Genomic DNA, 27,975 nt, shown 5'->3' on the forward strand with positions numbered 1-27,975 from the left:
TGTCAGCTACTTTTCTTCTAACTCTTATAGTTTTCGAGTTAGCCTATTCGGACATCGAATTTGAACCACCCTGTACACTCGTTTACGAAATGCCTGAATCTTTTGACAATTGACGGCAACTTACATGAGGATTAACATCTACAGCTGCTAAAACAGCTATTTGATTCTGTTTATTCGTAACCGATCTTGCACGTGTTCGTTTTTTTTTCCTCCACGTTTCCACATTCCAGAAATTTTGTAACTATTCGATATAAAGTTTTAGGACAAGGCTCTTTCTCCAGGAAATTTTCGAACATAAATGCGATGGGCCTCAGCGAAATTTTCACGACTTTCACCGTAAGCTAACACCATCTGAATTTTCTGTAAAGTAGAGAACTGCTCCATTTTTGCCATGATTTTTTCGCTTGAAATTTTTATCCCACCTGCAAGTTAGCGCACATCCAAACAAGGTTTAGAACAGGATTTACTCGATTTATAAACATTAAAAAAAATTTGAATCAATTTTCTAAGACGATTTCAAAAGTTAAGAAGAATTTTAATATTATTTTACGATTAATTAAATCGTTTTTTTATTAATTAATTTTTTTTAATTACATTTTGAAACATGTTATTTTATTTTTGTTGATATCTTCACAACGGAGAGTTTAAGAAAAAAAATGTTTAAGCAAAAATTAATCAGTTTGTCAAGTTGTTTAAGACTTTGAAAGAAACAAGTATATGTGCCATTTGAAAAAATAGAAATGACGTCAGAAAGGAAAAAAAAATTAAAAAATGTTTACTTGAAACTTTTTTCGATTCGAGTTTTTGTTTTTGAGATATAAGCATAGGTCATTTTAAATGAAACACCTGGTATTTCTGTAAAAGCTTTTTTAAAGTTTGTTGAGAAAACTATTTTTCACTGTAAACTTTAACGGGAACTAGTTAAAATAGTAAAATAACAAAAACAGGTTTCATTACAATAGTTAGATAGAAAAATTCAATCTTCGTGAAACGATTTACAAAGTGAAACCATGTCGAACTACGTTTCCCGGAAAATAAATTGAAGTGCCCGGTGATTTTTTTTTAAACGTCCGCGTTTTCCGTGAACAAGCTTTTGTATTTGCGATCAATTTTGCTATATTTGTCGTTCACCGTTTGTTCGTTTGTAAATATAAATTTCTGCAATAATTGGAATCGTAATTAAATCAAACAAGTGTTTTGTAATTGAACTCGCAAACGCATCGGCAATCAGTGATTGTTCGACGAAATTATTAAAAAAGTTATTTTGAGTTTTTAAAATTTAATATTCTAGGAATCCAGATTCGACATCGTCGAAAATAAAATCGAGGAAAATCCTGGAATTTAACCGATTCCAACTACTTTGACTACATAATCGAATTACAATTACTGAATCGTAGTTGAGTTTTTCGTATTCAATTAGAGGACGCCGACGGTTCGTAATTTCCTAAGTTGAATTTAGTGGAGGGGTCGAAGGGGGTGAGTTGACAGTTGAGGAGAATTCGTTGCGCAGACGGTGTGCGGTGTACTTCGATCGGGGCTAGAACAGTGGTCTTTAGGTAGTAGTTTCCTTTCACGGCAAATTAACCACATCTCCACTGCCGAAACTGCATCCAATACTCCGTCTGCGGTTGTCTCTGCATTTATATGGAATCTAAAGCACCCCCCTCAGAACCTATTTCGCACTCTACACGTAATTACCAATCCACCCCTTGAAACGAAACACTTGGTTGAACACTTAGCATCGAAAGAAGCCAAATCATATTCTTTGCATTAATATTAATTATGTGTGTAATCGTGAAACAACATGACGTCTGAGAGCTACAAAACTCGGTCAGCAGTTCCAGACAACGCGGGCTCATTACGATGTTGCGTAATAATGATATTCAGCTAAAGGCGAGATCGGCAACTAACAAGGACAAAAAGACGATTGTTTTTGTAAAGTGAAGGTACAACGCCTACCTGAATAGGAGAAAATAAATCTTTGCAAAATAGTTATCCAATTTAAATTTGATTCCACATTTTAAAACTTCATAAACAAAATAAAAATCGGAATTAATATGGTTTATCGAACGTTATATGAATGGTCGCTATGACGAATGTAAAAGATTAAACTTGTAATGTTTTCTCTTATCTCGTTCGATTCTAAACGAGCCTCGTCACTCAACGTCCAGTTGTTACGAAATCATCGATAAATCTGATGGTAAAGAACCGGCTTCGAAGCGAGTATATCTCAACCCGAAGGGGTCACCAAATTCACCGCCGACAATCGAATTATCGTTTAAGGTCGTTTGCGCTTCGATCGGCGAGGTGACGATGTAATTTCTCGTTACGCCACCAGTACCAGCCAATGACCCAGATCTGCTTTCGGCAACCGATCCCCGCATGCAAGCACATAATAAACGAATGGGTGTGGTCCAAACACGGTAAAAACTTGAAAATGCCACTTGATCGTCCGGTTAATATGTAATGCAATCGCCATTGATACCTTCACATCCAAAACGTCTAAGAGAAAAACAAGAATGACCACCAGATTTCTCCCTCTGCAAGCGTTTTTTTGTATAAATACTCGGGAGATCGTCGAAGATATCACACTTCTTGAGATACACTTCATTCAGTAACAACAAAAAAAAACCTCATCAATATGTTCAAAGTAAGTTTTTAATTTTTTTTAAACAAGTTTGAATAAAGGGATGTTTTCGTTTTTTTAGGCTGTAGTATTCCTTGCCGCATTGGCTGCAGTCCAAGCTGGAGGATTATTAGAACCTGCTGTTTACTCGCCACAACTTGCATACTCAAGTTACGCCACACCAGCTGTAGCTAAAGTAGCTACTTATGCTGCTCCAGCACCACTTACATATGCAGCTCACGCTCCAGTTGCTTACTCAGCACCAGTTGTTGCGAAAGCGGTCGCTCCAGCGGTTTCTTACTCATCTACAAGAACTTACACCACTCATGGATCTCCAGTTTATGCTAAATCTTATGCTACCCCGTTAGCATACAGTGCTTACAGTACTCCTTATGCCCACGCTCCAGTTGCTCCCGTTGCATACAGCGCCCCAATCGCTCACGCCCCATTAGCATATAGCGCACCCATCTCTCATTCTCCATTAACCTACAGCTCACCCATTCCTCATGCTCCAGTAACTTACAGTGCTCCAATCGCTCATGCTCCAGTTGCTTACAGTGCACCAATTGCCCACGGTCCGGTTGCATATAGTGCTCCTCTTGCTCATGCACCAGTTGCTCCTGTAGCTTATAGTGCTCCTCTTGGCCATGCTCCACTTGCCTATTCATCTCCAGTTGTAGCTAAGACTTACGCAGCTGCCCCAGCCTACGGTTATGCTGGTGGTTATCATTTGTAAAGACTTAAACAATATTTACTGTATTTATTTATTTATTAAGACAATAAATAATAGAATTTACTTGAACTATATTTGATGTATTTGTTTTCCTCATATCCCTATTCTTAAACATTTTATTTTAAATACTTAATATTTTATTAAGTACCATAAAGATAAATATTAATGAAAATAAGTTCAGTATAGCAAATCCATCATATTTTGTACAGAGATTATCGCTACAGTGTTGAAAACTGTTTGTTATCGAATTAATACGGTTGATTAGTTATCAATGCAATTCGTAACGTTGTTTGCATGCAAATTGAGAGGCACTGCACTGCTGTTGCTAATTTTACCCAGTTTCGGATTATAGCGTCCCACACGAGAGATGTATGTGCATCTATCATATCGCTCCTTTAATTAGTTTAACGAGGAATCAGTAGTAATCGATCCGGCTTGGTAAACAGCTTATCTATTCTCTTTATGTTGTTGCAAATTACAGGTGGATTTAGCAAATTCCCAATTAAATTGCTTATTATTAAATTATAAAATTTACGTTAACTGATTGCGAGATTATATAATAATATTAGAACGTTATATATGTGAATTAAAGGTTAAAGTGAATGGGGAAAAGATATGAATAAGATAGTAATAAACAATCAATATCGAGTTGGGATATAAATTTTGTCAAAAAAACAAGAAATATCTATCGGATATTGTTAGATTACTTTCACGCCTTTTCAGAACAATCCACTAAATCTCGCGGGTATAAGAGAAACTGGATCGATTTGGGTCAACCAACTCTGGATGTCCATGCCGTGAAGCCGTTGTTATACAATGTGACATTTATCAAAATTAATTAATGTTCGAACAACGGTTGTAGTCTAAGTGAATGGGCGCGTAAACAAGGCATCAGGTGTATAAATGCCACCAAATTGAGGTAACATAGACATTATGAACTTGTCCGATTTTTAAAACAAGTTATGCAAGTCACATAAGTTGGGGTAAAAATTTGTATAAAAGCTGAACGTTTACTCGTCGAAATCACACTCAATCTAAAACTTTTAATCGTTCAACATGGTCTTCAAAGTAAGTTATTAATAATTTGTTTAAATTATTTATTATAATTATGATTTTTTAGTTCGTCGTTTTCTTCGCTGCTTTGGCTGCAGTCCAAGCAGGAAATTTGCTGCAACCAGCCGTTTATTCTTCTCCTTTGGCATATTCAGCACCTGTTGTTACTAAAGCCATCGCACCAGCAACTTCTTACACCACCACCAGTACTTACACCACCCACGGATCTCCGGTTTATGCAAAATCTTACGCCGCTCCCGTTGCTTATAGTGCACCAATCGCCCATGCTCCAGTAGCACCCGTTACTTATAATGCACCGATAGCTCATGCTCCAGTACCAGCTGTTGCTTATAGCGCACCGATTGCTCATACCCCAATTGCTTACAGCGCTCCAATAGCACACGCTCCAATTTCTCCTGTAGCATCGTATGCCTACAATGCTCCAATTGCCCATGCTCCAACTGTTGCATATTCTGCAGCTCCCGTTGTAACTAAAACATATGCTGCTGCTCCAGCTATTGGATACGCAGCTCCTAATTGGTAAAATTTTGATTATAAAATGTTTAATTGTATTTTGTTGTACATAATAAATACTGTATGAATTAATGAATGTTTAATTTTGTGAATAAATATTTTAATGAACCAATAATTTAACATCTCTTCAATTACATTACGATTTTTCAACAGATATTGCCTCGATTTCTAAAATTAGTCAATCACAAGCGTTTTTAAGGGAACTTGATTATGTATAAGATTATGCAAAGTTGAGAAATGTCTTTAATCAGATATTTAAGTCTGTCCTAAAACTTAGTTTATAATTAGTAACTGCTATTAATTAGTTAGATACAATACTTTAATGATGACTTTCAAGTATATATTTGAGTTCTACGGAATTGATTTGGGCCAAATACTCGAATCTTGAGAAATTTTAGAAATCGATCTAATATTTACCATTTCACCATTTGCAGTGCATGCATTTGATTGCAGGGACCATATTTGAAGGGTCTCAGAAATGCATCCTACTAAGTTTTGAGCTAGTTTGTATCTGTACCCGACCGTAAATTTGTTTGGATCGCAGGATCAGAGTCTAGCGGCAGCTTAAACAAAGCCTTCTGCCCGAATGCTACATAATTTTAGATAATGATGTGCTTCCTACGTTATGACAATTTTATGGAGTGGACCCATGTTAGTTTCGGGACTACCTTTGGTACAGGGGGATGGGATAACTCTAATTGAATAGCCTGCCTACAACCCAGACCTGAACCCCGTTGGGAACTTCTGGAATGAATTGGATCGCCAATTTATGAGGTGCTAAATCGCCGAAACAACTTATGTGTCGTCTCCAAGCCGAATGAAAGAAAATACTAGTAGCCATCATACAAGAACTTGTGGAAAGCATGCTAAGGAGGATTAAAGATACATTTTCCTTTGCAAAAAGATTCTAATTCAGCGCTCCTTTCTAAGACCTAAAAATAATATGGATTTACATTCCGTTTGCTTCTTATGAAATGAGGAAATACTTTCGACAATCAAAACCATGGCAATAACCTTCCTCAAAAGTTGCCGATCTTATCTCGCTTTTTAATCACTAGGAGGTATTAAAAGAGAATTGAGTCGATTCAATGATTTAAACACAACCAATAAAATTTCTCACTTAAACCATGTATAAATCAGATATATCGAATAAATAATTCGTAAAATAAATTAATTGTACGAAAAAATAAATCACTTAGTCCAAATTTATGTATTACTTGTACAATATTATAGCATCGATTAAATTTAAATAAATTATTTGAAAGTTAAAGTTTTGAAGGATTAAACGAACCGGACCCAACATAAAGAATAGCCCAAAAAAAAATTAATTGCAATGTCCCAGTAAGGACATAAACCGCCCATATAATTCACACTAATTTACGTCCGTCGTCTACACATAATCCGAAACTTCACCTTGACTCAGAAAAGAAAGTGAACACTTGTAACCCGTCCGACGAGAACTTCTCGAATTGAATGGTGCGGTTAAATTACAACGGGGGACACGCCAAGGAGCACAAATATTATGTAGGTTAATATTATTATATCGAGCGATGTAATAAATTGTTAAACTCACATCCGCTGTATGATGTAAGTGACAATCAAAATGCCAGTAGAAGGCCGGGTATTGAGCAACAGGTCGATGCTAACTTTAAGATAGAAAACCAGATCGAACCATATCCGTTTGTAAAAAAAAAGAACTGGTCGAGCGTCCAGCGATCATGTACCATCGAAAATTGTATAAAAGCGCAGCCTTTCTTATAGAAAATCACATTCGCTCTCCGATCACGAATACAAACAGTCAAATCAACCACAATGGTTTTCAAAGTAAGCGTGTTTTATTAGTGGGTTAAAAAGCTAATTACGGTGACTTATTGTGTTTTATCTTTCTAGTACGTTGTCTTCTGCGCCGCTTTGGCTGCCGTCCAAGCTGGAGGATTATTGGAACCAGCAGTTTATTCTTCTCCTTTTGCCTATTCAAGCTACGCCGCTCCCGCTGTAGCTAAAGTAGCAACTTATGCCGCCCCAGCTCCAGTTGCCTACGCTGCTGCTGCTCCCGTAGCATACTCTGCACCAGTTGTTACCAAGTCCGTCGCCCCAGCCGTATCTTACGCCAGCACCAGGACGTACTCAACTCATCCATCTCCAGTTGCTTACGCTGCCCCAATCGCCCATGCTCCAGTTGCTTACAATGCACCAATTGCCCACGCCCCAGTCGCCTACAGCGCCCCAGCTGTAAGCTACTCTGCTGCTCCAGTTTTAGCTAAAACTTATGCTGCTCCAGCTGTAACTTACTCTGCGGCTCCAGCAGTTGCTTATTCCGCTCCATCCCCAATCTACGCCAAAAGTTATGCTGCCCCAGCTTTGACTTACTCAGCTGGTCCAGTTGTAGCTAAAACCTACGCTGCCGCTCCAGCTTGGTAAATAAATTTTTTAGCAGATCAATAGCTGCTAAGTAATCAACCATATCAGAAAAGTTTGTTGTAATTTGAACGTAAATAAATTTGTAAAACAACACAAACTATGAAATATGTACATAATAAAGAATATTTAATGCAAATTAACGTTTTCAATTTATACCCTTCATTTCTTATTTACTATTAAATGGTACACTAGGAGTAAAACCAATACAAACCATGAAAATATGTGCATACCTAATAAAGAGTATTTAATGCAAATTGGATTTCAAAATTAAATTTACACATACGCATATTGGCGATTTTTGCCATTTCGAGCATCGAACGAGGGTGTTTTCAGTAAATTCGAATCGAGTTTTGGATAAACGCGCCAGTGCCGGCGGAATAATTCGGGTAATAAAAGGTCCGAATACAGGTAAACACGTACATTTGAATTGCAAACCGGGACGTGTAACATGCAAATCGATGTACATTTTTGATTAAGACATTAAAAAGTTTTTTCAATATTTTTCGTGAACTGCTACGGAAAATGAGAAGGCAAAAAAATGTCGTAGGGAAATTAATTAATCGAATCGAATGAATATCGTTGAGAATGATGGCGAAACGAGTAAAATTAAATTTTGTTTTGTGTTAAATAATAGACTCGTCGCTGTATTCTCGGCGGCCACTTTAATAAACAAATTTTTAACCACCTGTAGCCCGATTTTGTATGATACATTTCAATGGTTATTAACACCTACAAATTCCACTAACAAATACGGTTATTTAGAGAGCAATAATTCGATAATAACCGTCCCGTTTTAGAATTATACTATCCATTAAAGGGGGAAATACATTTAATGTTAAAAAATTTAAAAAGAAAAGGGTAGAAATAATAGATAAGAACGTTGGCATTGTTGGGTTGTTTATTCGAAAGGGTTGATTTCTCATATTACATATTTCCATTTTATCTATGGAGTGTATAGGTACAGATAGCAACAATAAGTTTATTAAACGGAGAATTTTGTATTATAAAATAGAGTAAAAATTTTCATCAGCAGGTATGAGGTATGCATTTGTGTTCGTGGAAAGCGTTTGAAATCAAGCACTTACCCGCTTTTACGTGGACGTCTCGGCTAAGGACTGTCCCTAAAGCACTCTGCAGCTTACACTTGTATAAAGCCGAGTGGACGTCGTGTCGGTATCTATCACTTGGGAAAGGAGGAAAATATAGAGAGCCGTTGGGAAAGATTTGCCGCAATTCCGGAATCTGAAAGTAACAACTTTATTTTAGATTTTATATTCTCCTATTTTATTATAAGTACAGGGTGTCCCGTTAAGCGTACGGAGCGGCTGTATCTCAATAACGGTAAGGCCTAGAGGTTTGGGAAAAAAATCGTTATAAGCAAAGTGGGCAAGAGAAATAGCTGGAAATTATTTTGAAGTTCGTAATTCGACCGCTAGGGGGCGTAACTGCCAAAGAGAAACATAAAATTCCCGCTATCTCAGAAAGTTAGACGATGAGCTATAACTTTGACAACATCATTTAGTAGCTTGGATAATACCGCATCGCTTTTGTTTTGCAATATTTTTCATATCTGTCATAATAAGGGAGGGGGAGGCCAATGCGTTTTCAAATGTTTACATTTTAATATCTCCTGTACCTACTGAGGGAGTGTGACGAGATAAGAGAGGAGGTGATCGGCTGGAAGCAGGTGCTGGGGGAGGGGGCAGAGGGAAGAGAATGGATGAGGGAGGTGGTGGCGACAAGGCAGCGTAGGGAGATGCGGGGAGGAGATGGGGAGGGGTAGGATAGGAAATAAAATGTATTGTATTGTAATGTGATATATGTAATTGTAGTATTGCTAAAAATTTAATTGTTTGTGGAATGTATTGCTGATTTGGTAGCAATAAACTTAATTATCTCCTGGACCATTCAACCGATTTGAATATTTTTGGTCTTGTTTGAAAGAGTATTTCATGCTCTTTTAAAAGATATTTTCAGAAAGACCGCTTGGTTTAAAACTAATAAGCTAGAGGGCGTTATCTGCAGCGGTTACATATTTTTGTGATTTTTGAAAAAAAGTTAAATGGAACGGTACTATTTACTCCACAGACCGTTAATCACCATAAAATTTGCTAAATATTAGTGAAAACCGCATCTCGATATCTCCATTCATTCTCGAATTATAAAAGAAAATGTTAAAAATTCGTATATCTTAATCGGATCAAGTTACCTTAAGAAACAAATAAGAGAGAACAATAATTTTATTATCTAGAACCTTCTAGAACACTTTATCCAAGCTTAGAACTGCTTCAAAACTACTTTTGAGGCGTGTTGAAAAGCCAACGGATCAATGAAACATCAACAATGACAATAAAACAAAATAAACCAAAACACTTAGAATAACTTAAATTTTTGGCAAAAATAACTCACTAATGTGCTAAATGCCTTTCATAAACCTCGATGCATTTATTTAATCTAGTTTCGACGAAAAAAAAAGCGCTGCTTAAGTCTCGGACCTAGATACGTTTCTACTGGTAGTTAGTGTTTTGTCATATTTTCCCTGGTTATTGGTTTTTCTTGAAAAGTCAGGTCGTTTAGTCTACCCAATAGATAAAGGGGTGAAAGCAATGTGGGTTTTTCTCGAATCAAGAATGCATATTATGCAAGTTTACATAAGCTTGTGGACAGATGCTTCATGCATCCATAGCATTTGTGATAAAAGGTTTGGATTTGCCCAAATCATATTTAAAAGTCAATGGTAATAGTTCAGTCTGTTATCATAATCGGTATCTGTTAAGGCCTGATGTAAAACAACATGGTGGAGATATTATTCTCTTGAGAACTCTTGTGGACAATTGTTTTCGGAGTTCCCAGATTATGTGGGATCACATTGCGCACCAATATGATTTAAGAATTCATAGAGATGTCTGAATGGGCTACACGTTGCCAGTTTTCCGTAATCGCTAAGTCAATCTTAAAAACACTTCTAGAGAAAAATGTCTTTCTTTGTCGTAATTGCATTGCACATTTTTGCCATGCAGTTGCATCGTATTCGAAACATTGAAAATAAATCATCATACGCTCTATCATACGCTTCTGCGTTAGTAAATGACATGTTTACAGTTACCATGGTAATGTGATTTGCTTTTCTCGATGAGGTAACTGAATCCGATTGATGGCACTCGAGTTTTTAACATTTTCTTCTATAACTCGAGAACGGGTGGCGATATCGAGATGCGGTTTTCACTAAAATTTAGCAAATTTTAAGGTGACTAAGGGTCTGTGAAGTAAATAGTATCGTTCCATTTAACTTTTCTTCAAAAATCACAAAAATATGTAATCGCTGCAGATAACGTCCTCTAGCTCATTTGTTTTAAAGCAGACGGTCTTACTGAAAATATCTTTAAAAAGAGCATAAAATGCTCTTTCAAACAACACCGAAAACATTCAAATCGGTTGAATGGTCTAGGAGATATTAAAATGTAAACATATGAAAACGTATTGGCCTCCCCCTCCCTTATTATGACAGATATGAGAAATATCGCAAAACAAAAGCGATGCGGTATTATCCAAGCTATTAAATGATGTTGTCAAAGTTATAGCTCATCGTTTAAGTTTCTGAGATAGCGGGAACTTTATGTTTCTCAATGGCAGTTACGCCCCCTAGCGGTCGAATTACGAACTTCAAAATAATTTCCAGCTATTTCTCTTGGTCACTTTGCTTATAAGGCATTTTTTCCCAAACCTCTTGGCCTTACCGTTCTAGAGATACAGCCGCTCCGTACGCTTAACGGGACACCCTGTATACAACTATACTATATTTGCCATAAATATAAAAAAATCATGTAATCAAAAAAGTCATAGTCGTCATTTACAATAATTGATAAGATAACATCTCACTAAAATATTTTTTATTAAAACTTTGCAAATTTAACTTGGTAAATTGAACGAAAATGTTGTAACACCCCCTCGAGCGGAGTTTTCAGGAAAACAGCGCGCTTTCCACTCCAACCGCCGCAGTTTTCCGTGTCGTGTACTTCTCATAATGAGCACGGTCATTACTGAGACGCCCTAATGAAATGCTTTCCTTTCGCGACCGTTTTTTCTCTCATTTTTTCTCCGAGTTTGAGGGGGTTACGGCAAATGAAAAGCGTTTTTTTATTCCTTCCCTTATGTGTTTACAATTAGTAGTGTAGCGTTACCTTTGACCGGGGTCGCGTGGACTTCATTGAGCGTGGTGCGTTTTCAAAACTAGGTACCTATTTACAGAAACGCGATACGTTTTAATTTAATGATGATTCTACTTTTTTTTTGTTATCATCGTTTACACGTTGAATTTCTCGTTAACGCGTATAGTGAGTCGGGCGATGCAAAACCGAGGGGCAAACAATCTCCGTTTACCGTCATCGACGTTGCGCACAAAGGATATTCTCTTAAACAACCACGCTCGCCGAGGAAGTTAATCTAGATTTAAATCTCGACAAGAACTTACAGTACAGCATCCCAACACGTTCCCCTTAGGCAGTTGATTACTTCCTTCGGTATGATAAACTGTGGCTTCAGCAATGTCGTGTTACGTGTTACGAGCAGAGTCGTGTTTGTATTTTACCTTCGTTAATTTGACGGGTCGCGTGTTTAAACACCTCAACAGTAAACGCCTAATCAAATGCAATTCACGTTCATTTAGTTAATTGGTAATTACTTTGAAACGCTTTGGGAACAAAATGACGTGGGTGCGTTCTACAAACAAAACATTAACTCTCATCGTTAAGAAAGCAATTAAACAAAGGTGTCTTCGATTAATTATAAAGATTCGATGTCTCGAAGTTAATCTTCACGAGCACAACTCAAACTCCAGCAATGGATGTTCTGCTTGACCTATCTCCTTTGCGTTTACATATAGAGAAAGTGGCTAGAACTACCATTCACAGGTTTAAGCAATGTGCTAAAACTGCTCCGACATGTCCTACCATGGGCTGTGAAAGACAGTATAAGCACCGATATTGTGCTATCAATGTCGTCAGATTTGAGAATCCAAACGAGGACTAATCAGCAGATTCTCTACGCGTGTAGTGCCTGGAGAGAAGCTTGCAGCGTCAAAAGAAACGTAATCAGCCTGGCAAGGGTACACAGAGCCATCCTAATAAAAATTATCAGCGCGTATAGAACTAGCTCAACTGAAGCGCTACAGGTAGTGGGCAATTCGTTGCCAATAGATCTTATGATAATGCGAAGAGCGGCCGTGTGAGGGGGTTGAGGAGAAGGTATTTAAGGAATGGGAGAGAAAGTGGAGGGCTGACATCGGAAAGGCGAGGTGGTCCAAGAGGCTGTTCACAGACTTAAAGAGATGGACAGACAGAAGCTTGGGGGAGGTCGATTTGCAAGTTCCAAAAAAGACACTCGGCCATCTGCGATTTCTGTGAGAAGAGTGATGACGTTGAACACACTTTCTACAAATGCGCCAGATGCAGGGAAGACAGAGTCAGGGTCGAGGAACGCATAGGTTCGGTGATCACTCCTGAAAAAAATACGCGTTCAAGTGTTTGTTTCATGTTTTTGGTTGTTCTCAACTCGATAAGTAATGCAGTTTCCATAAAAAGTCTGTTGGTGTTTCTGTTTTGTTTTCGGAACGTGAGGAGAGAGAGGAACAAGAAGCAGACAGCATACGCGGTTTTTTGATGGTGAAAACGCGGTAGCGTAGTTTCAGCCCATCGTGGAGGATTCCTGACACTACCTGATCGCCCAACATCCCAGGTCAGGTGTCTGGTAGCAGATTTTCCACGACTTCTCGAAATAAAAAAAAAGGTTGGGTTCACAATACAGGACTATCTGAATGAGAGATACGTGGTCAATGAACAGAAGAGCTTCCAAATCATGAGGGGAGTTCCACAGGTATCCGTACCGGGGCCATTACTCTGGAATATAGCGTTTAAAAATGCTGGAGGAACTTCAAGTGGAAGAGACGCAACTGGTGGCTTATGCCGACGATTTCGCTTTGGTAGTGACTGGGTGGAGTATAGAAGAGCTGGAAGAGAGAGCGCAGTTGGCAATGAAAGTGATAATGGAAAGAATGGAACATCTCGGATTGGAAGTAGCTCCAGAAAAAACAGAAGCTGTACTCCTCGGAAGTAGAAAGAGTTCCAGGGAAATAAACATCCAAGTTGGAAGAGTGTCTCTGAGCAGCCGACCGTCAATTAAATATCTTGGAATCTGGCTGGGTAGAGATGGGAAATGGGATGCGCATATAAAGGCAGTGTGTACCAAAGCGCAAAAGACAACCCAGGCACTACACCGGTTGATGGGTAATACCTACGGTCCGAAGACGTCAAAAAGAACAATCATAGCGAATACAGTATACACCCAAATCCTATACGGATGCAGAATTTGGAGAGAGGGATGTGCAATAAAGAAGTTGTGTCAACCAACAAGAATCCAAAGACAATTGCTGATAAAAACAACATGTGCATATAGGACGATGTCCACAGTAGCATTGCAGGTGGTGGGTGGAGTACCACATATTGAATTAATGGTGTGTAAAAGAGCGGAGGTGTTCGAAAGAGGGGAAGAGAAGTGTGAGCTGGAACGGGAGGTATTGAGCTGATGGCAGGTGAGATGGCGTGGGGAGACGGAAAGGGCGACGTGGACTAGAATACTGATAAGAGATGTGGGAGAAGTGAGTTATTATCTGACCCAAATATTAACTGGTCACGGATGCTTCAGACAATATCTGCATAAATTTAAGAAAGTTGCCTCTCCGGTATGTTTGTACTGCACAGAGGTCGATGACTTACGGCAAGCCGTATTTAAATGTGTAAGATGGAAGGAAGCAAGAGGGGAAATGTGGAGGAAACTTGGCGGAAGACTTGATCCGGAGGAAATGGTCGATAGAATGCTGGAGAGCGAGGATTCTTGGGCAAGTGTGAGAAACTTTGCAAAGAAGGTGATAGGTGAGAAGGAAAGGGAGGAGAAGGAAATGAGAGAAGATACGGGGTAGGCTTGGCCTCCCCCGCATTCAGGTACGAGTATTAATCTAAGCACGTGGAGCGATCGAGACTGATAGAGAGCAACATTCCAATACTAGGAGAGCGGAAGAAGACATATACATGGCTGTACCGGTTCAATACCCAGTATCCTGGAAGGAAAGATGCCACCGAAAGAAGAATGTATTGTTACATACCGCCGCCTGTGTGATGGTCAAAGCCCGAAGGGGCTGTCGTAGCCCCACACTCCCGGCCGAAGCTATAACTACTATCTAGTCCACCGTGGAAAGGCATCAACAGTAGGCTGGAGTGCGTAATGCATTTTCCCCTTTTTTGCGCCAAAAAAAGGGTTGGGTTGGGTCATTCTGGGGTTGCAGCCAATGAACCGGCAGTTGAGCTAGCACGAGAGGCCAACGCTAAACCCTGTTTGGGTCCAGTGCTAGCAGTTGGTATATCATTTGCGATGGCCAAACATAGGATTGGGCTGTTGGCTGAAGGAACTGTCCGATATAGCCGTCTTTAGAGACGTGCGGCTAATCCCAAATGATTCTAGTTCTTGGTCTAGTGTTACTTCTAGTTTTGCACTAGTACTATCACTAGAACTAACACTAGACCTAGAACCAGAAACGTTCAGGTTTAGCCGTGCGTCTTTTAAGAAGCAAACTCAGAGTTATCATAAAGACACCACCTTTTCCAAGCAAAACTTTTCCTTTGCAAAACTACCCAATATCTGTACTATTAAGCTGGGTTGCATTTTATGTGTAAGCAAGTGCATAGTAGTTTCGTAACTTATAGTTACAGCATTCATATATTATGAGTTATATGAAATTCCCAGTATAATTTATGTAATGTAATGTAATTTTCACGGACATTTCATAGCCCACAGTTCGAATCTCAATCACATCAATTTCCTTAAGATAGATAAACAGCACGAAATCGTACAATACTGAAAGAATGAAGTAAATGTCGTTTTTGATAGTAAGTAAGATTTTACTGACCTGTCTCACGGGCGATCCGTCCGCGAAGACCCATTCCACTTCTGGAAAGGGACTCCCTTGGGCTGTGCAGTCCACACGGCCCCCGGAACTGTTGCTGAACTCGACTCGGTGTGGCGGTTCTTGCACGAAAATGGGCCCCTGCAAATCTAATCCGCCGCTCCACACTGAAACAATATGGAAACAATACGTATAGACGACGAAGGCTATTGAAAGGCCCCCACGGCGGAGAAGCGGCCAGCAATCCATGGTCGGTTCCACCGCAAATTCACCCTTTCCCACTTTTCTCGCGTGAAGCGCCCCAACCCCTTGATAGCCGCGAACCATTGTACGGGTGGATTGCAAGGGATATTTACTCGTAATGGGTTTCGTAATGGTCTCTTGAATAAAAGACAAAAAATTTCAAGTGAAATGGAGGGTATTAGAGTCTTTACACATTATTATTATTGTTTATATACGATCCTATTTGTTATTATTCGTTCTCTAAACTTCAAAAGTTATATGAAAACAATATTCATGTCACAAAATTCTTCAATCAAACACCAATAATATCAATAACCTTTATTGTGATAAAGATTTATTATTATCTGACTAAAAACGTGAATCATGCTGACAAAAAATATGATTTGAACGGAACCGATATGAACGATGTGGTGCTCGCCTATCGAGAGCTTTTAGTTACGCTTTTTTTCTTCATTTTGGCACCGACCGAAGGACGAAATTTATTCTCATTTTTCCGGAAAAACGACTCCGATAAATTAGGTTTTATTAAATTCCAGCTCCCGGTCCCGATTTGCGCGGGATAGTGGAATTCCTCCCCGCTTTAAAGGTGACCTACCGTTGCCGTCGTTGCACATTTTTATTCCTCTTGGCTCACGTACCGAAGTCTTATTTGGTTATTGTTTACTACGCCAGCTTTTGTACCGCGTTCTTTTACAGATTTCTTCCAATAACAATATTGAAAACGGGAATATTCCGACCAGAATCGGAACAAACGGTTATTGGGTTCCGTTTTGCTATGGGAAAATTGATTCAGGTTTATTCGCGGTTTTCTACAAATTGAACTGTAAGCAATTTTCTCGATTTCATAAAAAGAATAAAATTGTTTATGTGTTATTATTGTTTTATTAATAATAACCGTTATTTACATTAATATTCTCATATCATTGTTTAAATATTAGCAAATTCCAATCGTTATTGAAATTAAAACGTTGCGGCGTTTGGTAAACCAATCCAACGTCCCATTGGACCTGTACAAATAGGTCCCAGCATTAATTTTAATCGTATTTGCGCATGGAGGCGGCGTTTACATTGCGTCTGGTTCGAACGACGCCCGTTTAGGGAAGGCCGCCGTTGGGATTATGAACTATAAATTAGGAGGGTGTTCGTTATTTAACGCGAACGGCCGCTAATATTTTCATAAAGACCCATTCTGGTTTCTGAATTAAAAATAAGCCGCAAGCGAAAAGAGATTACCGTTAACGCTGCGACTACGTTAAACGCAGAGCTTAACGTAGCCGACGAACGTAATTACTTGCAAAACTTAAATCGGCGAAATTTCTATGTCAGCATAGAAAATGAGGATATAATATGATCCTCATTTTATTCAACGAGATAACTGTAATTTTATTTTTTAGTTATAAAAATTAAAAGTAAAAAAGCAACAAGTAGTGCTAAGCGTTTTCGTGAAATTTCTCACATTTCCTCGCACTGTTTATTATCTTGAAACATGTAAAGTTTTCATTACGGAGGGAAATAGCGTGACTAGCATTTTATCGTGGGTGTAAAACTTCGTTGTTCAGTGACCGTTACGTGAAACGAAGATGGTAAAATTAATTAATTTCCCCAGGTAATTCTAGGTGGTTATTTCAAAAAAATAAATAAAAAATAGCTAAGCAGCAGAAAAAAAAAAGAGCAGAAGATATAAAATAAAAGATTTAATGGCGACGATTATCGAGATATCGCCGAGTTTTGAACTATTCGCAACTGAGTAGTGGTAATCTTTATCGGCTAAAACCGTCAGAGAAGAAGGAACGATGCCGCTCACGGATCCATTACCATTATTACTTGCCTGAAGCAATACGGTAGATTGAACTTCGTTGTTGATCTAGATGTTACAGATTATATTGAATTGAATTGAGAATAGAACAAAGAATTTTTTTGTATATAAAAAGTATTATTTCTTGGATGAGGAAAAAGAAAATGTAAAAAGAAAAGCATCCATCTATCAACGCACAGAATTTCTACTCTTATTGCTGGAGACATGCAATTTTCAATCTGATAGGTGGTAGGTAGCGCTAGTTAGTATAAAATATCATTTTTCTGAAGATGGCTAAACCCGAAACTTTCTAGTTCTAGGTCTGGTGTTCGTTCTAGTTTTAGTTATTATGCAGCGCTAGACCAAGAACTAGAATCATTCGGTTTTAGCCGTCTTAAGCGACGTATGGCTAAACCCAAATGTTTCTAGGTCTAATGTTAGTTCTAGTAACAGTGCAAGTGTAAAACTAGAACTGCATTTTGCATTTTTGACTGGTTTTCAGCTAGTCAGCTTAGCGTAAATGAATCTAAGACTCAGCGGTTACTCTTCTCTTTGCGCGCACTAGGTGATAATGTTGATAACCCTACTGTCAAATATCTAGGAGTTCATTTAGATTGTAAACTTACATGGGAAGAGCATGCAATACGAACAACTAGTAAATTAAACAAAATTATTTACTGTATTAGAAATTTAATTAATATCGTTCCAGTAAATACAGTAATGACAATTTTATGGTTATTTTCATGCTCACTTATCATATGCCATTCTCGCTTGGGGTCATTCTGCACATGCTGCTCGGGTGTTTAGCGCTCAGAGACGATGTATCTGAGTGATTTCGAATTTAAAATTCTCTGAGTGTTGTAGAGCTAAATTTGTAGAGTTAAAAATCTTAACTCTACCTTGTATTTATATATTTAACTGTCTCCTTTACATTAAAAAAAATCTTCAGAATTTCAAAAGACATGATGAGGTCCATCATTATGGAACGAGACACCATGATAACCTCATGATTGATTATACTCGCACTGAAAGAGCTAGGGATGGCACTAATTATTATGGAATTAAATTTTTTAATTTGTTGCCTAATCCCATTAAATTACTTGATATTAATAATTTTAAATCAAGGATCAGAAATTACTTGTTAGCGAGAGCATTCTACAGTGTGGATGAGTACTGTCTGAGCACTTTTGATGACCTAGTATAGGCTTTATCTCGCATGCCTTACTCGTCCGGATTTGTGCCGTCATTTATTGTAGATGTAGTTTTAAGATGTTCTTAATGTTGTTAATTGACTAGCGGTAATGTTACATGTATTTTTTATTATTTTGTTTGTTATGTATTATACGCTTTTCTGACTTGCGCAAATACTATTGTATAACGTCGCCAATAAAGGTTTATTATATTATTATTTATTATTAACACCATACTTAGAACTAGAATCATTCGGGTTTAGCCGTCTTTAGAGACGTGCGGCTAAACCCAAATGATTCTAGTTCTAGGGATAGTGTTAATTCTACATAGTAACAGTGCTAGTGTAAAACTAGAACTAACACTAGACCTAGAACTAGAAACATTCGGGTTTAGCCGTGCGTCCTTAAGACGGCTAAAACCGAATGATTCTAGTTCTTGGTCTAGTGTTAGTTCTACTTTTAGTTCAATAAAAATATACAACAATCTAGCGTTGTATAACAATTAAAACTAGAACTAACTCTAGATCTAGAACTAGAATCATTTGGGTTTAGCCGTACGTCTTTAAAGATGGATAAACCCGAATGTTTCTAGTTCTAGGTCTAGTGTTAGTTCTAGTTTTAATTGTTATGCAGTGTTAGACCTAGAACTAGAATCATTCGGGTTTAGCCGTCTTTAGAGACGTGCGGCTAAACCCAAATGACTCTAGTTCTAGGTATAGTGTTAATTCTACATTATAACAGTGCTAGTGTAAAACTAAAACTAACACTAGACCTAGAACTAGAAACATTCGGGTTTAGCCGTGCGTCCTTAAGACGGCTAAAGCCGAATGATTCTAGTTCTTGGTCTAGTGTTAGTTCTACTTTTAGTTCTATAAAAATATACAACAATCTAGCGTTGTATAACAATTAAAACTGGAACTAACTCTAGATCTAGAACTAGAATGATTTGGGTTTAGCCGTACGTCTTTAAAGATGGATAAACCCGAATGTTTCTAGTTCTAGGTCTAGTTTTAATTGTTATGCAGTGTTAGACCTAGAACTAGACTCATTCGGGTTTAGCTGTCTTAAGAGACGTACGGTTAAACCCAAATGTTTCTAGTTCAATCAAGTCAAACTAATAAACGACCTGACTGAACTTAATAATAGGAACAGATTTTTCATGACATTTTTATAGACACTCGAATCTATCCTTTTTCCCCCCCATTTTACTCACATACTCTATGGCATTCACGCATGCGCTATATACTGTTTTAACGTTAGCACGCCATAGTTATAAGCTATTAGAATGATCCTTTTGTAAACGTGTTTGACCCATAGTTGATTTATACTAGCCTTCCGTTTTTTAACATTCTTGACATAATTCGCTGTTAACAACCCTTCGTTCATACAATAGGCTAGCACTTAACGTTTCATTATCAGTTAATAAAGAAATCTTCCACGTGTGTTGCGTCGAACTTGTAACCGAATAAGTAAGTCGCTATTTTGCGATCAATAACCGTTTTTCGATGTTAATATCTCTATACTTCTAGAAAATCGAGAGCTGAATACGGAGTGAATCGTGACTTTGATATAGATAACGATTATTTTTATACTTGAACCGATACATAATTGTTAGTTAATGTTAAGTTCTCTTCACAACATGTATCGACAACATAATCATTTTCATCATTAATAATTCTGACGGTAAAAATTTTTGTCCTTATAATTGAAACATTGTAGCACCGAAACATTAATAAAATCATTCATCGCTCATTTTGGTTATATTTATTACAACAAGAAAGTTTCAGGTTTAGCCGTGCGTCTGAAGACGGCTAAACCCGAAACTTTCTAGTTCTAGTGTTAATTCTAGTTTTAATTATTATGCAGCGCTAGACCAAGAACTAGAATCATTCGGGTTTAGCCGTCTTATAAGACGTACGGCAAAACCCAAATGTTTCTAGTTCTAGGTCTGATGTTAGTTCTAGTGACAGAGCAAGTGTAAAACTAGAACTAACACTATACCATTACCGTTATTACTTGCCTGAAGCAATACGGTAGTTTGAACATCGGTTGATCAAGATGGTACAGATATTTTTTATATATTATATTGAATTGAATTGAGAATAGAACAGAGAATTTTTCTTATATAAAAAGTATTATTTCATGGATGAGGAAAAAGAAAATGTAAAAAGAAAAGCATCCATCTATCAACGCACAGAATTTCTACTCTTATTGCTGGAGACATGCAATTTCCAGAGCAATTTCAATACGGCTCCGCTACCACAATTCGTTTCAATTTTTCGGAGGGACATTCATTCATTCCCGCGGCTTTTCCCGTTTCGTGGTGCAACCTCTATTTTTCCGAGAACTTCGCGTCGCCTCACAAGCGTACATAATGACGCATTACGATCGTTAGTTATTCCGTCACGTATACCTAGGTTACAACGAAATGGAAACGTATTCAACATTTTCCACAGATAATTTTATTTTTATTCATATTATTTCGAACTTATTTACGAATTTCGAACACTCGTATTCTTATTTTTAGTGGATATATCACCATTTTTATATTTTATGGATCTCTTCATTTTAATATTTTCTGACAAATTGAATACATTACGAAAGATTTCTCCGTTTCTTTTCTAAAGAATTCTTTTTTAAACCAAACAAATTTTAAAAATCTATCCCATAACAACTAAAATGTTTTTGCACTTATGATTGTTTTTAGGTTCCTTTTAGACAATCTCGTAAATAATGTAATAAACCTGAAATATGTATTCACGCATTTTTTTTGATGATTACCGAAAAGACCATAACTGATAATTAGCTTCGTTCGTTGCTCGGTTCATCATTCTTCTTAATGTCCAAGTTTCCAAAAAATTTAAAAGTATGATGAAGACTAAGCGATATGTCCAACCCAACCCAACTCATTTGATCTGATCCCAACCCAAAGCAATAGAAGCAGAAGACATCTGTCATGATAATGCAAACGTGTTAATAACAATCAAACCACCAAACTCCAACTTGCAATATGAGGGAGCAGCCGAGGGAAACGCACTTATTAATAGTAAGTGGAGCATCTATATGTAGCATCATGGAAGGAAAAAGAGATAGCCAACTACCATTCGGCGATGTATTAGTAACCATAAGAATCAAAGCATCGGACAAATTCAAATAATGAGTGCTTCAACAGTAGATGTCTGTAATCCACACTATTTTTGAAAACTAGCTACTCCAGAGAAATAGTTATGCATCGAGGAAAATTTAAAGGACAAGGAAATAGAAGAAGCAGCAGTAATTTGATATGGAAAGTCATCAACTCTCTTAGTCTCAAGTGTCACGGAACGAAGTCAGGTAACTAAAACAATTCAACAACGCTGTGAGACATAATACAGTCAGCAAACGACTTTTTCCATTAAAGGAGCCTGAAAAAGCATGAAGGAAAATAAGACAATCCAAATCTGAAAAAAAAGACAGAAATAAACTAAAAAAAAAACACATTTGAAACAAGAAAGATACCAGATAAAGGGAGCAAATAACTGTATGTCACTGAGATATATTTAAACTTTTAACTATTTCAATGAAATAATACGAGAATATGTAGTATTATACATACTACATGTTTTCAACATGTAATCAATTAAATTAACATAATATTTATTGATGAATGTAAATTATATATTCGATATTACATTCTTGATACAATATAACAACAAATTTCGAAAAATAAAACTTCTGGTCGAATTCATATCCTAAAATTAAACGTTACACTGAAACGAGCGCTGTTCCATGATATAACGATCAACATGGATTTTGCGTAAATTGTACATAACGCTGTAGTGCACCCCGTTAGTCGTAGGGAGCGTAAAATATCGAATTCGATGTAATTAAAATTCTCATAAGGTCAGTGCGTTAATCCTATTTCCCGTTTTCAATTTGCTACGTAATTGACAGTTTTAGTGATGACACAATTTCGTGTTTTTAATACGAAAATTAAAACCGGCGCCTCCGCCACGTTGCCGTTCCGACTTATACGTATGAGCAAGGGCGCTAATTTGGGTTTAAATGGGATTTTAGCACGTGGATTATATAAGTTTAATCTCCATATCAACCCTCGCCTCAACCTTATAAATAAAATAGTTAGCCTCGGGGCTCACGAACGTATACATATATCACAGACTAACGAAATGTGTGTGGCTTCGTTGTAATTTCATCCAGGTTTGCACGGTTCAACCCGCGACATTACGCCAGTTAATAGACAGAGGAAATTTACGAGAACGTTACCGAAAGCTTCTTATTATGCCCACAAGCCAACCGTTAATTAACCGCGAAACCATAGTTTATAAGCGGGATTATAAACACGCAACGACTTAATTAAATTCTTTTGTAATCCAAATACAACACCCCCAGAGGAACGCTTCAATTTAATATCGTACCTCCGCCTCGGTTTTATGAATGAAGCTCAATATGGAATGATTTTATGGGAGGGAATTTATGGACGCGGAGCGCGACGCACCGGCGCTGAACGTAAATCACTTCCGGTCGGCGTTCGGTAAAAATCAGTAATTCACACGGCGCCCCAATGTGGCCGTAATTGCGAACGACCGGTACACAATGCCGTTCGAACGTATAGTTAGGGGCGAAAGGTCGGAACTGCACCTAAAGTGGCGCAGCTGCGACTGCCAACGATATAAACGCACCAAGTCCTAAACCATAAATTCGAGAAATATGGCGTAAAATCCACCTAAACGGTGTTATAACCCAAACCCTAGAATCTACATCATATACGTTTACTATACGATTTTAATAACCAGTAAATATGAAAAATTTAGTTGAAAACCATTTAAATAGATGATGAAATATGCAAATGTACGAGGTGGGCCAAATTGGACTCCTGTTTCTATAAGAGATAGAGGGAAAATGATATCAGGCTCGATTTTTATAAGAAACTTAATGGCGAAAACCGCATAACGATATCTCTTACGGTTTCAGAGATACAGGGTGTTTTTGAAAAAGTGCATTTTTGAAAAGTCTTTTTTCTTATTGATAAATCTTCCTTTCTGTGAAAACATTTCCAAAGCAACTTTTTATCAATATTTGAGTGGTTATTGACATAAAAATGATTTTTTTAAATGGAACACCCTATATATTTTTGCAAATTCGAGGAGAGCATAAAATTTCGTTTCCAAAAATATAGCACACTTGATATTTCGTTCAAGTCTTCTTTGAAATATACAACTTTAAAACTTATATGCGCATATTTTGAAAAAGTAGGCTTTGGAAATAAAAGAAAAACGAAATTATATTTATAAGTAAATATAAGTTTAATAAAAATAATAAAAATGATAAAAATTTACATTAATAATAATGTAAGTTTTGGTTCCACTTTTTTTTTCAATTTTTTTTGATCCAACCCAACGATTATTATACAGGGTGTATCTGAATGACGTGACCAAACTGTGTACCCTACTATGTTTAACTCATAGTAGGGTACGTTTGCACCCTATTTGTACTTTGAAGCTATCCTTCTAAAGTACTAAACGTAACCACCCCCTTTACATTTTTGCTAACATTTTTTTATGCAGATGGTAAATACATCAAAAAAAAATTTGCATAGGTAGATGAAAGTATCCTAAACCTTTTTTGTCTCTCTAAAATTTTTCCAAAAACGACTAATTTTTGAGAAAAAAAATAAAGCAAACACTGCCCGTTAAATAACGGGGTTGTCTATCAAAAGTTGGAATGCATTTTTAATGAAAAAATCTTAGTAGGCTTTGCAATCTTTGTCAAACATATTTTTGACGTTTAAATGTCAGTGTTTTTCTTACTATTATTATTGTTTTTAAATTAATTTTTGAATAAAGTTCTACTGCATTTACGCTCGTTCAGTCGACGTTTCAAAATTTTAAATAAAACAATAATAATAGTAAGAAAAGCACTGACAATTAAACGTCAAAAATATTTCTGACAAAGATTGCAAAGCCTACTAAGATTTTTTCAATAATAATTCATTCCAGCTTTTGATTAACAACGGCTTACTACAGCTTAACAGTTAGTGTTTGCTTAATTAATTTTTTTCTCAGAAATTATTAACTTTTCGAAAAACATCAGAGAGGCAAAAAAGTTTTAGAATATTTTCATCTATCTAAATAAAATATTTCCAATGTATTTGTCACCGTCATAAAAAAAATCTAGACTAAAATTGAACGGGGGTGGTTATGTTTAGTAACTTAGAAGGGAAGATTGAAAGTACAAATAGGCTCGAAACATGCTCTATTATAAGCTAAACTTATTTCCCAAATTTCATTTTCCTAGTGTTTATGGTTTTCGGGAAAAAAATAATAAATCAAAATTTTTCGCTATTTTTGAAGGGGCGTAGCTCCGCAGGGTAGTCGAAATCGCTCATAGTCTATATAAGAAAGTACCCTTAAAATTGCCTAAAGAATCACCCCCTGAAGTTTGGGCACGTCATTCAGATACACCCTGTATATCGATTTAAACAAAAAGCTTCAAGCTTCAATTTAAAATAAGTTTCATTTCTTAATTTCAATAAACACGGTGTCAAGAATATTTTTAATTAGCATCTTTTTTGACACTTAGATTATGTGAAAATGTTAGTTTTTGCTCAATATGTTTTTCTCAATATTCTATCCACAGAGTAAGGCAGAGAGTTAGCTCACCGGGAAAAAGATAGGCCATTCTCTATCTCTTATTATCACATCATAATACCGATATTTTCTCTTTGTCATCTTGATAGAAATCCTTAGTAGATGGCGTACATGTCGTTAGTGATATTACAGAAAGCTGTTGACTTTGTTTAAGCGGTTTTGACATTTTATGTATGTATGTCACATGTCACACAGTCCTTTTGCGTTTATTGTCTTATTTGTGCTTATTATCTATTTTTGCGTTGTATTTTTTACGAATAATTTTCGAGAATAATTATTGTAAAAATGTTTTGCATTGTGTGTGGATGTAGCGAAGATGAAGTTGGAAAATTATTTTGTTTTCCCAAGAATAAGAACAGGTTAGTATTTTAATTATATTAATTTTTAATTTCAATAGTATTCAAATTTTTGATAACACCGTGTCACTTAGGGTAAGAAGCAGTTGGTGTTTGATAACCAACATTTATTTGTTATAATGCTTTTTTGTTATATGTACTTTATCAATTGAAAACCACAGACAGCCAACCCAACCCAACCTGTGAGGGTCATCCCGGAGAAGACGAGGACAGGGGTTTTTAGTATAATTATATTGTAATTTAAATATAAAATTTTAAATCGCCAATGGATTTCTCTTTATTTTGCATTGAAATTATAAAATTATAACTTTTTGATTTGAGGTGCTTTTTATTGGTCTATTAAGCTGTAATTATTTTGGCTTACGCAAGCTAAATATAGCTTAATAGATCCACAAAAAGCACATTAGATCAAAAATATTTCTGTATTCAAATTTTAAATTAAATAAAAGATTTGAATTTGGCGCCAATTGCATTTTTGCTTATCACTGCCATCTACATAAGTGTTACATGATGAGTGAGAGAGACCGGTATATATTGGATCTCGCTTTCACAATGGAGTTGGCCGTCTGGTAGCAAGGTTTATATATAAGAGGTTGTCTAGGTTCGTACGCAATCATACTGCGCATTACGTCACATGTGGAAAACAATACCGCCAAGCAATTCAAATTAAACAAAGGCATGGAGCACCACATGGCCATGAGGTTGCGTGCGCAATCCGTGATCGCTTACGTCACGAAACACTCCTGCTCTTGCCCCTCGCCCACAAACTAAAATCAAAGTATTGCAGCATAGGAACTTAGACAACCTTTAATATATAAACCTTGGTCTGGTAGTAGTCTGTGATTCTATCAGATTTTCGTCGTTCTGTAGCTGCAGGTTTGATAAATAAATATTCAAATTGACTGCGTTCACGAAAATGTCGTAGCGCAAATTCAAAAGAAAGAGGTTGTAATAGTATATTAAAAAACAAGTTTCGTAAGACACGTTTGAAATGCATGAATTCAAGTTGAAAAACGAGTGGCGAAGCCACGAGTTTTTTAATGAATGAGTGCTTTAAGTCTTATGAAACGTGTTTTTTATGCTATTTTTTGTAATTCGCGTTTTTATCTTTTTCTTTTCTCAAAAATAAAATAAATTTTGACAATGTACGGAAATAGGTATGTAGCCGTTGGTAACACTTGAAAATAGAAGTTTGAATTGACAATTAGAAACTGTCAAAACACAAAATGTATTCACCTGACAAAAATGTTTCATGTACACCTCCCAAAATAAGAGAAATTGCTCAGAGTTTAATGTCCACATCATTGTAGACCTTGTATTCGATGCTAAGAACGTGTTTAAACATCCATAGACAAACATTGTCACATTGACAATTAGAAAAATTAATGACCCAATGTCATCAACTTGAACTGGTTGCATAAAATTTTACTAAAATCTCATAACAGCATCGGATGCTGTAAGGAGTCTCATTACAGCACCCGTTTGAGTACTGTTATAGCTTTCATTACCGTCGCGAATTACAAAAAAATTGTTCTGCCAAAGCTAGACCCCACTCAAAATATACTGCGTACAATGTTTATTTATGTTGTAATGAAAGAAAGAACTGTTTTTTTGAATATCATAATGTGATTTAGCTAAAGCAAGTTATTCTCTAACGTAATAAAAAATGTATTATTTTTATATTAGTAATAAAAGTTTTTGTATACTGCAACATCACTAAAATATATTTTGATGACGGTACTCTTAAGTACCATTATCCCCCTGGAATGGGGGGATTGCATACTTTGCTAAAATTGATTCCAAAGGCCTTTTCTGAGTGTATTTTGATAGCGTTTTAATTCTTAAAGGACTTTGCTTAATTATACCACAATTTTTGACAATCCTCTAGTTTTGTATTGTTGTGGTATCAATGTAGCGCCTCGGCCGCAGGCGACCTTGACTTAATTATAGCACGCGTTGTTAGCAACTGTCCGGTTTAGTGTTGATGAGTCTTATTAAGAAAAGTTTGAACATTTTAATTAAATTCATTTTGGTTAATTAAAAATTTTATCTTCTTATCAAACTTTATTAAAAAAAAGAAATTAACTTTCTTTTTCGCTTTAATAAAGGATTCAAAATTATCTCTCCATAATTAATAAAGAAAAAACGGTATCCAATAAATTCAATACTTTTCCATAAAGAGCGCAAAGCGAATGAAAAACTTTCTCAATTAAGCTTCAAGATTATCAAATTAACTTTACATGCGTCGTTTTTACCGGTGGGGCGACGACGGAGTTACGATAAAAATAATAAGCAAGGAGGTCAAAAGCTCGCCGGTTGCAACTTGGAAATTCATTAAAAGTTTTCGCCCCACCTAGACGTTTCCGCGAACAAAAAAAAAATTTAGAAGCTACGCGTAAACACGAACTTTTCTTCGAGCTCCT

General features: G+C 36.7%; 2 protein-coding genes across 8 annotated transcripts in view; one reads left to right on the forward strand and one right to left on the reverse strand.

The window, feature by feature from the left end:
• Window positions 1-27,975, reverse strand: part of LOC111429185 (Down syndrome cell adhesion molecule 4) — a 117,081-nt gene that overhangs the window by 33,193 nt on the left and 55,913 nt on the right. For all 7 annotated transcript variants that reach the window (XM_023065034.2, XM_023065033.2, XM_023065035.2 and 4 more), the window contains exons 2-3: window positions 15,325-15,488; window positions 8,453-8,609 (exon numbers count right to left, since the gene is read on the reverse strand). In XM_023065034.2, coding sequence (XP_022920802.2) covers window positions 8,453-8,609; window positions 15,325-15,488 — 321 coding nt within the window. The remainder of the gene's footprint in view (window positions 1-8,452; window positions 8,610-15,324; window positions 15,489-27,975) is intronic.
• On the forward strand, window positions 2,593-7,503 carry LOC111429187 (calphotin-like). The gene is made up of 5 exons (XM_023065038.2): window positions 2,593-2,650; window positions 2,709-3,359; window positions 4,480-4,953; window positions 6,708-6,770; window positions 6,837-7,503. The coding sequence occupies exons 1-5, from the start codon at window positions 2,642-2,644 to the stop codon at window positions 7,365-7,367; spliced, it is 1,728 nt and encodes a 575-aa protein (XP_022920806.2). The 5' UTR covers window positions 2,593-2,641; the 3' UTR covers window positions 7,368-7,503.

This window comes from Onthophagus taurus, chromosome 7, assembly GCF_036711975.1.
Source record: "Onthophagus taurus isolate NC chromosome 7, IU_Otau_3.0, whole genome shotgun sequence".
Classification (NCBI taxonomy): Eukaryota; Metazoa; Arthropoda; class Insecta; order Coleoptera; family Scarabaeidae; genus Onthophagus; species Onthophagus taurus.

Bases quoted from the DNA above. Each gene is read 5' to 3' on its own strand.
- LOC111429187 (XM_023065038.2), top strand. The intron at 3,360-4,479 runs TAAAGACTTAAA...ATGATTTTTTAG, and splicing joins ATGCTGGTGGTTATCATTTG to TTCGTCGTTTTCTTCGCTGC. The intron at 6,771-6,836 runs GTAAGCGTGTTT...TTATCTTTCTAG, and splicing joins CAACCACAATGGTTTTCAAA to TACGTTGTCTTCTGCGCCGC.